This window comes from Erythrolamprus reginae, unplaced genomic scaffold, assembly GCF_031021105.1.
Source record: "Erythrolamprus reginae isolate rEryReg1 unplaced genomic scaffold, rEryReg1.hap1 scaffold_214, whole genome shotgun sequence".
In the NCBI taxonomy this organism is placed as follows: Eukaryota; Metazoa; Chordata; class Lepidosauria; order Squamata; family Dipsadidae; genus Erythrolamprus; species Erythrolamprus reginae.
The window spans coordinates 51,160-65,709 of record NW_027248586.1 but is presented as its reverse complement, the minus strand read 5'-3'; the positions used below and the strand labels follow the sequence as shown (position 1 = coordinate 65,709).

The following is a 14,550-nucleotide window of genomic DNA, read 5'->3' as shown; positions in this document are numbered from 1 at the left end:
CCGAAGATTAGAACTGCCCCACCCTCCCCGTCTTTCGTAAACTACTCAAGACTCATTTATACCACCAGGCATGGGGGAGTTGAGATAGCTCTTCCCCCTAGGCCATTACAAGCTATGCATGGTGTGCTTGTGTGTATGTTTGGTTCTATAATAAGGGTTTTTAGTTGTTTTATTATTGGATTGTACATGTTGTGTTTATTATTGTTGTTAGCCGCCCCGAGTCTACGGAGAGGGTCGGCATAGAAATCCAATAAATTATTATTATTATTATTATTATTATTATTATTATTATTATTATTATTTTAAAAAAATACAATTTAAAACCCTTATAATAAAATAATCCACACAATCCAATCTAACCATACACCAACCTTGACAATTGGGGTGTGTGTTAATTTCCCCACTGTTTGTAAAAGTGGGGGTGCTGGGGTCGAAATAAGCCTCAATTGTGGTTGAAAACTACCTGTGTAAGTCTAAGGGCTATTGCTATTGTAGACAAATGTCTGTCCAGTCTCCTTTTCAAAATCTCTAGTGTTGGAGCACTCAGAAGTTCTTCTGGAGGCAAGCCATTCCATGGATTAATTGTTCTCCATGTCACAACTGGACACAACCAGGAGACTTAAGAACCGTTTGCAGCTGAGATGGGCTGAGCGAGGGGGCTCTGCCTAGCTTTAATGCCCTCCACCCCAACGCATTTAAGCTACAGCTACTAACAAGCACGCTATTATCACTAGAGAACGGTACCATGGCCAGAGGGCACCATTGTTCTGCCAAAAGTAGGCATTCCTCCACCCCCACCCCCAACTGGGCAGGCCCACCCCACGGCTCTTCCGGACTGAAATGATCCTATATACCATGTTTTCCTTTTAAAAAAAAAATAAAAATGGTTTATTTACTAAATTAACAACAAACAAAATAATACTTAAAAGAAAATGTGCCCAACACCAATTAAAAACCCACCACCATTTAGGGGGTTAAATTTATTTATTTGATTTATTTATTAATCAGATTTGTATGCCGCCCCTCTCCGCAGACTCGGGGCGGCTCACAGCAATAATAGTACAATGTAAACAAATCTAATATTTAAGTTTAAGTTAATTTAAAACCCCAATTTAGAAACCAATCATACATACTAGCATACAATGCATAAATTTTATAAGCCTAGGGGGAGGGAAAGTATCAATTCCCCCATGCCTGACGACAGAGGTGGGTTTTAAGGAGCTTGCGAAAGGCTAGGAGGGTGGGGGCAACTCTGATATCTGGGGGGGAGTTGGTTCCAAAGGGTCGGGGCCGGCACAGAGAAGGCTCTTCCCCTGGGTCCCGCCAAACGACATTATTTTATTAAATTATTTGCAATAAGTTTCAATTTCTTCCTTAGCTCCGGTTTACATTTCTTTACGTACAAAAAGTGATTGGAATTTATTTTTCACCTTGTCGTCGTAAATTCTACTTAAGATATAATTTTTCACCTTATTCCATCGTGCCATCAGCTTCTCCAATTTATTTTCATCGAAGTTATTTAATCTTATTTCCATAATTTCAAAGTGGATGTGGTCCACCATGTACCAGTACCAATTCTGGATTGCCCATTTATTGCTGTCCTTCCACCCTAATACCACTAATGTTTGAGCGGAAAACCGTGTTTTCCTGAAAGTAAGACCGGCTCTTATATTATTTTTTTGTCCAAAAGATGCATTAGGCTTATTTTCAGGGAAATATGGTACCGAATCCGTCTGGCTGAGGATCTTAACTGGGGGTTATTTGGTTGGCAGAGCTTTCATTACAACCATCCTGAAAAAATCATGGCTTGTTTTCTGGTTGGGTTTATTATCCAGGAAATAATAATAATAATAATAATAATAATAATAATAATAATAATAATATAATAATAATATAATAATAATAATAATAATAATAATAATAATAATAATAATAATAATAATAATAATACAGTGTTCCCTCGATTTTCGTGGGGGATGCGTTCCGAGACCGCCCGCGAAAGTCAAATTTCCGCAAAGTAGTGATGCGGAAGTAAATACACCATTTTTGGCTATGGACAGTATCCCAAGCCTTCCCTTAACACTTTAAACCCCTAAATTACCATTTCCCACTCCCTTAACAACCATTTACTCACCATTATTACTGGTACTCACCATTGAATAAGATACTTAGTGATCCTGATATTTATAAACATAATTATTTATTAACAATATATTTTTTTTGCTATTTATTTGCAAAAATTATTAGTTTGGCGATGACATATGACATCATCGGGTGGGAAGAACCGTGGTATAGGAAAAAAATCCACGAAGGATTTTTTATTAATATTTTTTGAAAAACCGTGGTGTAGGCTATTCGCGAAGTTCGAACCCGCGAAAATCGAGGGAACACTGTAATAATAATAATTTATTAGATTTCTATGCTGCCGCTCTCCAGAGACTCGGAGCAGCTCACAACAGTGATAAACAATATAACAAATCCAATACAGTAGTACCTTGTGATACGAACCCCTTGTGATATGAACTTTTCGAGATACGAACCCAGGGTTCGGAAATTTTTTGCCTCTTATTACGAACTTTTTTCGCCTTACGGACCCGCCGCCGATTGCAAAAACGGCGCTCTGCTGGGCGGCGCTGCCCAGCTGTAACCTCCTGAAACAGCCGGGCGCTTCTCACCCCATCCATCTGACCGGAAGCCCCCTGGATGGGAAAGGGTGGTCATCATAACCCGTCCAGTCCATCCGCTCTTACCTCGTATTTCATGGTGAAAAAGCCATCCCCGCCGATGCCTTCCAGGGCAAAAGCTTGCACGATGGGCCATTTTTCAACCACAAACATGTCGAAGATCTGCAGGTGGCCTGCAAGACACCAAACACAATTTTTGTGGGTGTATATGTGTGGCATTTTTGCAACTGTTTCCTCCACCTAACAGCCATTCGTTTAGGAATAGATTGAAGGATCAGATGGATACTGACAGACTGGACAATTGGGTCCTATCTAACAAAATGGAATTCTTTTTCAAAAAAATAATGTTTATTGAATATAAACATCAAGAAAAGACACTAAAAAGACAGACAACACATCAAAATGTACAAACAAAAACAAAACAACAAAAATACATCGAATCTTTTTAGTCCTTTTTCGGTAAATTGCATTGATGTTGTATTTCCATATAAGTACATATAAGTTAAACTGTATTCTTTCTATAGTTTTCAATTTCCAATATGTTTAACTATTAATATCACTTATCGTATATATAATTTATATTCTTTACATATCTTTACTTATACAGTATACAGTATTCATTTTCCATTTTATAACATTTGTTTTTCCTCATTTTTATACCTGTAACTATATATGTACCTTCACTCCCTCTGATTTCTTTTTCTCTATCCACTGGTAAAACATGTTCCAAACCTCATGAAATTGTGAATCTTCTTTGTCATTTTGTTCATGTAAAAAGTTTATCTAATTTTGCACACTCTAATATTTTTCTAATAATAAATTTATCATTTGGTACCCCATCCTGTTTCCAAAGTTGTGCCACCCTTATTTATTTATTTATTTATTTATTTGTTTGTTTGTTTGTTTGTTTATTTATTTATTAGATTTGTATGCCGCCTCTCTCCGTAGACTTGGGGCGGATCACAACATATAATAAAACAATTCACAACAAATCTAATAAATTTAAAAAATTTAAAAAAACCTTTATTAAACCAGACATACACACAGACATACCATACATAAATTGCATAGGCCTGGGGGAATGGGGGGGAATGCCTCAATTCCCCCATGCCTGACGGCAGAGGTGAGTTTTAAGGAGTTTACGGAAGGCAAGGAGGATGGGGGTAGTTCTAATCTCCGGGGGGAGCTGGTTCCAGAGAGTCGGGGCCGCCACAGAGAAGGCTCCTCCCCTGGGACCCGCCAGACGACATTGTTTAGTCGACGGGACCCGGAGAAGGCCAACTCTGTGGGACCTAATCGGTCGCTGGGATTCCTGCGGCGGAAGGCGGTCTCGGAGATAATCTGGTCCGGTGCCATGAAGGGCTTTATAGGTCATAACCAACACTTTGAATTGTGACCGGAAATTGATCGGCAGCCAATGCAGACTGCGGAGTGTTGGTGTGACATGGGCATATTTAGGGAAGCCCATGATTGCTCTCGCAGCTGCATTCTGCACGATCTGAAGTTTCCGAACACTTTTCAAAGGTAGCCCCATGTAGAGAGCATTACAACAGTCGAGCCTCTAGGTGATGAGGGCATGAGTGACTGTGAGCAGTGAGTCCCAATCCAGATAGGGCCTTCTAACAAAATGAAATTCAATGTAGAGAAAAGTAAAGTCTTAACAATATGCAAGAAAAACCCAAAGGACACATATATACTGCTCAAAAAAATAAAGGGAACACTCAAATAACACATCCTAGATCTGAATGAATGAAATATTCTCATTAAATACTTTGTTCTGTAAAAAGTTGAATGTGCACCACAGCACGTGAAATTGGGGGTAATAAATAATAAATATGAACACTAAAATTCCATTGGGGCCCAGATTGGAGAGTTGTTTATTTCTTCCCAGGGTGGCGCGTAACAGGAAATATCTGATAATAATACTGCAGTATTACAGCAGCTGATCAGCTATGAAATCATCATTATCCTGACAATAAATGACAACGCAGAGTCTTACAAGTTCCTTGCACAAAGCCTTCGCTATTCTCAGTTACCCGTTTCCCCCCAACACCCCCCCCTTCCCAACCCCTGCTTAAGATCCTGGCATCCCGTCATTAACAGGAAATCAAAGAGTCTTTTTTCCCTTCTTAAAAAAAGGAAAGCCACATTATCATAATCATCACCATAAAAGAATCTGTTATTTCCTCCCATAAAAGAAGGACTTAGTCTAGAGCACAAAAGGGATCTATTGTGTGTGTGTTTCAATTTTACAGGGTGTGATTAAGACAAATTAGGCAGGAGCTCAAATTGCTCCCTTTGGAGAAGACAACGGCGGTGTGTGTGATTTTCCTTCAAGGACCACTAAAAACGAGCACCAAAATCCAGGTTAGTCCTTGAATTACAATTGCAGGTAGAGGCCCAACGTTTCTTATCACCTCGGAAGTTGACTACTGCAATGCTCTCTACATGGCCCATGACCCCCTATGCAGAATGCAGCCACACAAGGGGTCATGGGCCTTCCCAGGTATGCCCAAGTCTCTCCAGCACTTCGTGGACTGCATTGGCTGCCGATTGATTAGATTAGATTAGATTTATTGGATTTATATGTCGCCCCTCTCCACAGACCCTGGGCGGCTCACAATAATGGCAAAAACAGTACATAGTAACAAATCTAATATTTAGCCATCTAATTTACAGTTTTAAGTTAAAAAGTCCATAAAAGCAACCCCAATATATATAAAAAACAAGCACACAATCAATCATAAACCATAGATTGGTTTCCAGACGCAATTCAAAGTGTTGGTAATGACCTATAAAGCCCCGCATGGCATCAGCCCAGATTATAAGAGGGAGATTGTGATCCTGCTGTATAGAGTGCTGGTGAGACGTCCTTCCTGGAGTCCACGTTTCAGCCGGCCAGGAAGGACGTCTCCGTGAAGTCAAAGCTCCGCCCATGGAATTACCTCTGGAACCGCCTGCTACCGCATGAATCCCAGCGACCGATAAGGCCCCGCAGAGTTGGCCTTCTCCGGGTCCCGTCGACTAAACAATGTCGTTTGGCAGGCCCCAGGGGAAGAGCCTTCTCTGTGGCAGCCCCGGCCCTCTGGAACCAACTCCCCCCGGAGATTAGAACTGCCCCCACCCTCCCTGTCTTTCATAAACTACTCAAGACTCATTTATACTGCCAGGCATGGGGGAGTTGAGATATTCCTTCCCCGAATGCCGAACCCAAACTTTTGCTGAATTTCCGGGTTCGGCGTTCGCGGCAGTGGGTTCGTAAGGTGAAAAAAGTTCATAAGAAAAGGCACAAAACTCAAACACCACTGAAACTGAACGTTTTATATGTTCTATAAGTTTATAAGCTAATTTATCTGTCTTCCTTTCATTTTTCTTTCTTTTTCTTTGTATGTTTTGCTTGTTTAGATTGTTTTTTATATGTAGAAACTCAATAAAGATTAGTTTAAAAAAATAATAAAGATTTTTTAAAAAAAAAAACCCGGTTCTTTGCCCCATTTTACATCCTTTTTTTGGTCACCAACGTTAAGTGAATTGTTGGGTTGTAAATCTGGCTTCCCTCGTTGTTGGGATTTGGCAGGGAAGGTAATATCTACGGTGATCAGGTGGACCCCAGGGTTGCTGCAACAGTCACAAGTACAGGCCAGTTGCCAAGCCTTTGAATTGAGATCACGTGACCACAGGGATGCGAGAAATAGTTGTAAGCCGCTTTTTTCAATGCTGTTGTCATTCTGAACGTTCACTAAACAAACCATTGTAAGTCGAGGACTTTGTGTACCGCCTGAAGGGTCTGATTTCAAAGAATTTGGGGTTTTCCCTAACTTACCTTGGGAGCTGAAAGGAATACCGATCCGGCTGCAATCCCGAACCATATCCACAAAGCTGGAAATTTTAAATTCTTCGGCCGACTCTTCATCTTCGTACTAGTAAAACGACGAGAAGGGGAGAATCTTTTCAAAATAAAGAACATAGTAGAGGTACTTCCCCAAAACGAATGGTTACAGTGGTTTTTAACACCTTCAAAACCAAGGTCCATTTAAGCTCCAGTGGATCTAAAGAGGCTGCAGTTTGAGATTGTCAGTTCCTGTGAAGCAGAATAGAATAGAATAGAATAAATAATAGGATAGGATAAAACAGAATAAGAGAGAAGAGAAATAGAAAAGAATAGAGAATAGAATAGAATAGAATAAGAGAGAAGAGAAGATGAATAGAGAATATAGAAGATAAGAGAATAGGAAAAGATAGAAGATAGAAAAGAATAGAGAATAGAGAATAGAAGAGAGAAGAGAAGAGGAATAGAGAATAAAGAAGAGAAGACAATAGGAGAAGAGAGTAGAGAAGATAGAAGTGAATAGAGAACAGAGAGTAGAATAGAATAGAATAGAAAATAATAGAATAGAATAGAATAGAATAGAATTCTTTATTGGCCAAGTGTGATTGCGCACACAAGGAATTTGTCTTTGTTGCAAATGCTCTTAGTGTACATAAAAGAAAAGATACGTTTGTCAAGATTCATAATTTACAACACTTAATGACAGTCCAGGTACAAATGACCAATCAAATCATATTTTCTGGCTTTCATACCTTTGGCAGAACTAGAATTCAATGCCTCCTGGTTTCTAGGCAAACACCTAAACTAGTATACCAAACTGTCTCTCTCTCTCTCTTTCTACTTGGTATACGCATATGGCAAGCAAGACATCTTCTGGCATGAAGTAAAAAAAACCAATAGTTTTGCAAGCACTCGAAAGCTGGCCCCTGTTGAATTACGACTGCGCCATCTCCCTGTTTTCAAACCAGCAAATTTCCGCCAGAGAGACAGAATTCTCCAGTTCTCACATTCAGGGCGAAGCTCAACCCGAGCCTTCCCTTTTCAAAAGGAAACCAAGCGACAAAAGAAATGTACCCAAAACCCAGCTTCTCTGTATGTCCCAAAGCCCAAACGCTGGACGGTGAACCCTGCCAAGTTTGATTAAAAAAAAAACCCCCATGATATTACAGAATGTGTTGAAAGGATGGGGACAATTGAACAGGACTCTTGAACAGAGTCTCTGCCAAAGAGGCTGTTTGTGATTTTCAAAGCCCCGTTGGAGGGTTTTTCATACGCCCTCTCCAATTTTTAAATCCGTGCCCGTCGTGCTCTATTTCACGGATGCCAAAGACCCCATTGGCAAATTCATTTTATGGCGTTCTTTCTGTTTCGTTATCCACGGCGGCTCCCACGTTGGGCTGGCGGCACGAGGTTCGGGTAAAAGAAGGAAAAACAAAAAGAACGGCGGAAACAAGCTTTGGACCGAAATCCGACGTTTTTAAAAGCCCGGCCGGAGATGCCAACTTCCCCATCCTCGAATACAGCTCATCTGTTTGGAACCCATATCGCATCTCAGGCATTAGCACCCTTGAAAATGTCCAGAGATACTTCACCAGAAGAGCCCTTCAGTCCTCCACTCGAAACAGAACAACCTATGAGACTAGACTTACAATCCTGGGCCTAGAAAGCTTAGAACTAAGTCGGCTTAAACAAGATCTAAGTATTGCCCACAAGATCATATGCTGCAACGTCCTGCCTGTCGGCGACTACTTCAGCTTCAACCACAACAACACAAGAGCACACAACAGATTTAAACTTAATATTAACCGCTCCAAACTTGACTGTAAAAAATATGACTTCAGTCACCGAGTTGTCGAAGCGTAGAACTCATTACCGGACTCCATAGTGTCATCCCCAAACCCCCAACACTTTACCCTTAGATTATCCATGGTTGACCTATCCAGATTCCTAAGAGGTCAGTAAGGGGCGAGTACAAGTGCACTAGAGTGCCTTCCGTCCCCTGTCCTATTGCTCTCCTATATCTCCTATACCTTTCTTCTATTCCTCTATCTCTTCTTCTACTCTTTCATTGATATGTTCTATTACTATACCTTCTTTTCTATTCTTTCTTAGATATATTTTACTATGAGTATCTCCTCTATAACCTTCATCATGTATTTTACTATGTGTATATACCCACTAAAACCCTCATTGTGTATTTATAAAAAAATAAATGAATGAATGAATGAATGAATGAATAAATAAATAAATAAATACGTCTTAGAAATGAAAGACTCAAATGACAGAGAAGAGAGCCATCTGGAAAGAATTTGTAAATTCAACTCCCCAAGAGATGAAGCTGGATCAGCAGTGGATCGCTCCCAGTTCGGCCCAGTTTGGCGAACCCGTAGTGGCGGCAGGAGGCTCCTCCCACCTGTCTGGGACGCTCTGCCTACCCACCCAGGAAGGAAAGACGACGTTTAAGAGGTGACTTGATCGAAGTGTATAAAATCACACATAGGATAGAAAAGGTGGATAGAGAAAAATCCTTTTCTCTATCACACAATACTAGGACAAGGTGGTCCTCCCTAAAGCTCATAGGTAAAGTTCAGGAAGGAAGTGTTTTTAATAGGAAAGTGAATGCAAGAACAAGGGGGAACAATCGGAGGTTAGTTGGGGGAAAGATTAGAAGCAACTTGAGAAAATATTATTTTACTGAAAGGGTAGTAGATGCTTGGAACAAACTTCCAGCAGACCTGGTTGGTAAATCCAGAGTAACTGAATTTAAACATGCCTGGGATAAACATAGATCCATCCTAAGATAAAATACAGGAAATAGTATAAGGGCAGACTACATGGACCTTGAGGTCTTTTTCTGCCGTCAATCTTCTATGTTTCTATGTTAAGAAAGTGAGGACAAATAAAGGGAAATGTTTCTTCACCCAGAGGGTCCTTGGTTTATGGAATTCCCTTCCAGAAGAAGCCGTGACAGCTGTCACCCTGGATAGCTTCAAGGCAGGATTGGACAGATTCATGGATGCCAAGTGTATCATAGGTGGTTATTGAAAGGGATGTCCATGTGCCGCCTCTATGTTGGTTGAGGCAGGCAGGGTTCCCTTGAGTACCATTTGTAGGGGGGTCAAGTGAAAGGGAGGGTCTTGCTTTCTCTTTCTGCCGCATGAATCCCAGCGACCGGTTAGGTCCCACAGAGTGGGCCTTCTCCGGGTCCTGTCAACTAAACAATGTCGGTTGGCGGGCCCCAGGGGAAGAGCCTTCTCTGTGGCGGACCCGACTCTCTGGAACCACCTCCCCCCAGAGATTAGAACTGCCCCTACCCTCCTTGCCTTTCGTAAACTCCTTAAAACCCACCTTTGTCATCAGGCATGGGGGGAACTGAGATATCTCTCCCGGGCCTGTACAATTTATGTATGGTATGTTTGTAGGTATGTTTGCTTAATAATGGGTTTTTTAAAAAATACTTTAAATTGTAAATTATTACATTTGTCATGAACTGTTTTATTGTGTTGTGAGCCGCCCCGCGTCTACGGAGAGGGGCGGCATACAAATCTAATAAGTAAATAAGTAAATAAGTAAGTAAGTAAGTAAGTAAGTAAAGAAGGAAGGAAGGAAGGAAGGAAGGAAAGGAAGGAAGGAAGAAAGAAAGAAAGAAAGAAAGAAAGAAAGAAAGAAGAAGAAAGAAAGAAAGAAAGAAAGAAAGAAAGAAAGATCCCCATGGACAATTGGTGGCCCACTGTGGGACACAGAATGCCGGACTCGATGGGCTTTGGCCCGATTCAGCATGGCTCCTCTTAGGTTCTTATGTGATGTTGAGATGTGTGGCCTTCAACTCCCAGGATTCCCCCGCCGGACAGCTGCGCAGGAAGTCCAAGGTTTCACACCCTGCACCCCATTCGCCCACCCCAATTCTTCCTTGGTTCGTGGCTCACTTAGCTCACCTCCGTTTCGGTCAAGCAGTGGATGTGCAGGTTTCTCCAAAAGGCCACGTAAGGCAGAAGGTAATTGTAGTTGACAGGGTTGCAGTACAGATGGACGCTGTCCGGCTTAACCAGCAGGATCACATCTGCAAAAACAAGCGGGCGCAAGAAGAGGACCTGTTAGAAGCGGGGGAAGCGCGAGGAACGGAGGTTCGTCCCATCCGAGGGGGTCGGGGAGGGGGGAGCAACTCTCTCTTACCGTCGAGGATTTCTTCCGGAAATCCCGATCGTTCAAACTCGTTGTTGTTCTGGCTGTACAAGCCGAAGAGCAGATAGTTGGCAAGTTCCTGGCATCCTTCATTGTACCGACTGTCAATTCCTGCAAAGAAAAAACAAAACAAAAGAACACAACTACTTAGAATATTTAGAGCACCATAGAAACATGGAAGATTGACGGCAGAAAAAGACCTCCTGGTCCATCTAGTCTGCCCTTATACTATTTCCTGTATTTTATCTTACAATGGATATATGTTTATCCCAGGCATGTTTACATTCAGTTACTGTGGATTTACCAACCACGTCTGCTGGAAGTTTGTTCCAAGGATCTACTACTCTTTCAGTCAAATAATATTTTCTCATGTTGCTTCTGATCTTTCCCCCAACTAACCTCAGATTGTGTCCCCTTGTTCTTGTGTTCACTTTCCTGTTAAAAACACTTCCCTCCTGGACCTTATTTAACCCTTTAACATATTTAAATGTTTCGATCATGTCCCCCCTTTTCTTTCTGTCCTCCAGACTATACAGATGGAGTTCATGAAGTCTTTCCTGATAGGTTTTATGCTTAAGACCTAGCATCTATCTATCTATCTGTCTGTCTGTCTGTCTGTCTGTCTGTCTGTCTGTCTGTCTGTCTGTCTGTCTGTCCGTCTGCCCGCCCCGCCGCCCGCCCGCCTGCCCACCCACCCAGCATTAAATCTATCAATTTCTATGCATTCTGATATTTTATTAATTACATTCCCTTCAGATGGAATCTCATCATTTTTCCATTCCTGGGCAAATACAACTCCAGTTGCGGTTAATATATGCCACACCAAATATCTAATCTTTTTATCATATTTTTTCCAGTAGAATGCACAACAAAAATATCTCTAGTTTCTAATCTATATGTTGCTTTGTCATTTTTTCCAGCCAAGTATGCATTTTCCAACAGTATTTCATAGCTTTTGGGCATGTCCACTACATTATTAAATTAAATTAAATATGGTAGCATGAACCCGATGATTCCAACATTTAGTAGATCTATCTTTATACATTTTTGTATGTCTTGCCAAAATGCCAGCTATAAAGCATTTTATACAGATTTTATACAGACATAGTCTACTTAAAATTCCTATCCCATAGTTTCTGCCATTTATCAAATTCAATTGCATATCCAAAGTTTTTAAACCAGGCAATCATTGTCTCCTTTATCTGCTCACTTTCAAGTTTTAATACTTAATAGGTAACAACATAATTTATCAGTTTATCATTTGTTCCAGTTAATATCTGGTCCAATGCAACTTAGCAATTTCAAATATTTATTTATTTATTTATTTTGTCCAATACACAATGAGGGTTTTAGTGGGTATATATATTTATATACACATAGTAAAATACATGATGAAGGTTATAGAGGAGATACTCATAGTAAAATATATCTAAGAAAGAATAGAAAAGAAGGTATAGTAATAGAACATATCAATGAAAGAATAGAAGAAGAGATATAGGAATAGAAGAAAGGTATAGGAGATATAGGAGAGCAATAGGACAGGGGACGGAAGGCACTCTAGTGCACTTGTACTCGCCCCTTACTGACCTCTTAGGAATCTGGATAGGTCAACCGTAGATAACCCAAGGGTAAAGTGTTGGGGGTTTGGGGATGACACTATGGAATCCGGTAATGAGTTCCACGCTTCGACAACTCGGTTACTGAAGTCATATTTTTTACAGTCAAGTTTGGAGCGGTTAATATTAAGTTTAAATCTGTTGTGTGCTCTTGTGTTGTTGTGGTTGAAGCTGAAGTAGTCGCCGACAGGCAGGACGTTGCAGCATATGATCTTGTGGGCAATACTTAGATCTTGTTTAAGGCGTCTTAGTTCTAAACTTTCTAGGCGCAGGATTGAAAGTCTAGTTTCGTAAGGTCTTCTGTTACGGGTGGAGGAGTGAAGGGCTCTTCTGGTGAAGTATCTTTGGACATTTTCAAGGGTGTTGATGTCCGAGATGCGATATGGGTTCCAAACAGATGAGCTGTATTCGAGGATGGGTCTGGCAGTGGTTTTGGGATATCTCTCGTTTAGGAAAACACACAGCCAACATCGATTGGAGCAGCTGGATTGTTTTTCCATTAAGAGGGAGTTACTTATGGGTGCGGTTCTACTTGGGATTTACACCTTAGATTAGAAAGGTAGCTGGTTGTCAGCAGGATGGGTTTTCAACACCACCCATGATATCCAGAGTGCTAATTTGCTTCCGTGACCTCAGGTTGACTTCCACCCAAAAGTTGCATCACTGAGGGAAGGAATATTTCCCTTGAAAACGTCCAAAGACATTTCACCAGAAGAGCCCTTCACTCCTCCACTCGAAACAGAATATCCTACGAAAATAGACTAACAATCCTGGGCCTAGAAAGCCTAGAACTACGGGGCCTAAAACACGATTTGAGTATGGCTCACAAGATCATATGCTGCAACGTCCTACCGGTCAATGACTACTTCAGCTTCAACCGCAACAACACAAGAGCACGCAACAGGTTCAAACTTAATATGAACCGCTCCAAACTTGACTGTAAAAAATATGATTTCAACAATCGAGTTGTCGAAGCGTGGAACTCATTACCGGACTCAATAGTGTCAACCCCTAACCCCCAACACTTCTCCCTTAGACTCTCCACGATTGACCTCTCCAGGTTCCTAAGAGGCCAGTAAGGGGCGTACATAAGTGCACTGGTGTGCCTTTCGTCCCCTGTCCAATTGTCTTTCCTTTCTCTCACTTATCATATATATTTTCTTCCTTTCAGATATCTTTTCCTCTATTTTTACATATTATCTTTATATATATTACTTCATGTCTATTCTCTTCCATATGTATTGTGCATTGGACGAATGAATGAATGAATAAAATAAATAATCTGACTCCATCAAGCAGCCAAACTAGAGACATCAAGCCAACTTTGACATCTGTTGCAAGAAGGGCCAGGTGTCTGTCTGACCATCAAATGTGGCAATTTGGAAATACGATGCCCTTTGATCTCCGTGTTACTAAAGTGCATGTCTGTTGTCCAGAGGAGCTATTTGCTCTCCATCTAAACCAGTTGCTGTTCCTTCCTCTGGAGCACAGCAGGCCTCCAACCTTGGCAACTTGTGGATTTCAATTCCCAAGACTCTCAGCAAAGCTGGCTGAGGAACTCTGGGGGTTGAAGTCCCCAAGTCTTAAAGTTGCCAAGGTTGGAAAACCTGGACCTGGGGGAGGTTTTAAGCGGAGCAAATAACAAACAAGACATCTGCAATTTCCATTACGGTGGAGCAGAAATATCCAAGAACTGCAACAAGGGAAGGAAGGAAGGAAAGAATAAGAGGAGGGAGGGAAGAAGGAAGGAAGGAATAAGGGAAGGACGGATGGAAGGAAGGAAGGAATGAAGGAATAAGAGGAGGAATGATGGGAGGGTGGGAGGAAGGAAGGAAAGAATAAGAGGAGGGAGGGAGGGAAGAAGGAAGGAAGGAAGAAGGGAAGGATGGATGGAAGGAAGGAAGGAATGAAGGAATAAGAGGAGGAATGATGGGAGGGTGGGAGGAAGGAAGGAAAGAATAAGAGGAGGGAGGGAGGGAAGAAGGAAGGAAGGAAGAAGGGAAGGATGGATGGAAGGAAGGAAGGAATGAAGGAATAAGAGGAGGAATGATGGGAGGGTGGGAGGAAGGAAGGAAAGAATAAGAGGAGGGAGGGAGGGAAGAAGGAAGGAAGGAAGAAGGGAAGGATGGATGGAAGGAAGGAAGGAATGAAGGAATAAGAGGAGGAATGATGGGAGGGTGGGAGGAAGGAAGGAAAGAATAAGAGGAGGGAGGGAAGGAGGAATGTAGAATAAGGGGAG

At 41.5% G+C, this 14,550-nt stretch overlaps 1 protein-coding gene across 1 annotated transcript in view; it reads right to left on the bottom strand.

Moving 5' to 3' along the window:
- LOC139156012 (dynein axonemal assembly factor 9-like) overlaps positions 1-14,550 on the bottom strand; it is a 44,986-nt gene that overhangs the window by 15,302 nt on the left and 15,134 nt on the right. Inside the window, exons 3-6 of the mRNA XM_070731377.1 lie at positions 10,687-10,806; positions 10,449-10,573; positions 6,508-6,604; positions 2,751-2,857 (exon numbers count right to left, since the gene is read on the bottom strand). Of these exons, the coding sequence (XP_070587478.1) occupies positions 2,751-2,857; positions 6,508-6,604; positions 10,449-10,573; positions 10,687-10,806 (449 nt within the window). The remainder of the gene's footprint in view (positions 1-2,750; positions 2,858-6,507; positions 6,605-10,448; positions 10,574-10,686; positions 10,807-14,550) is intronic.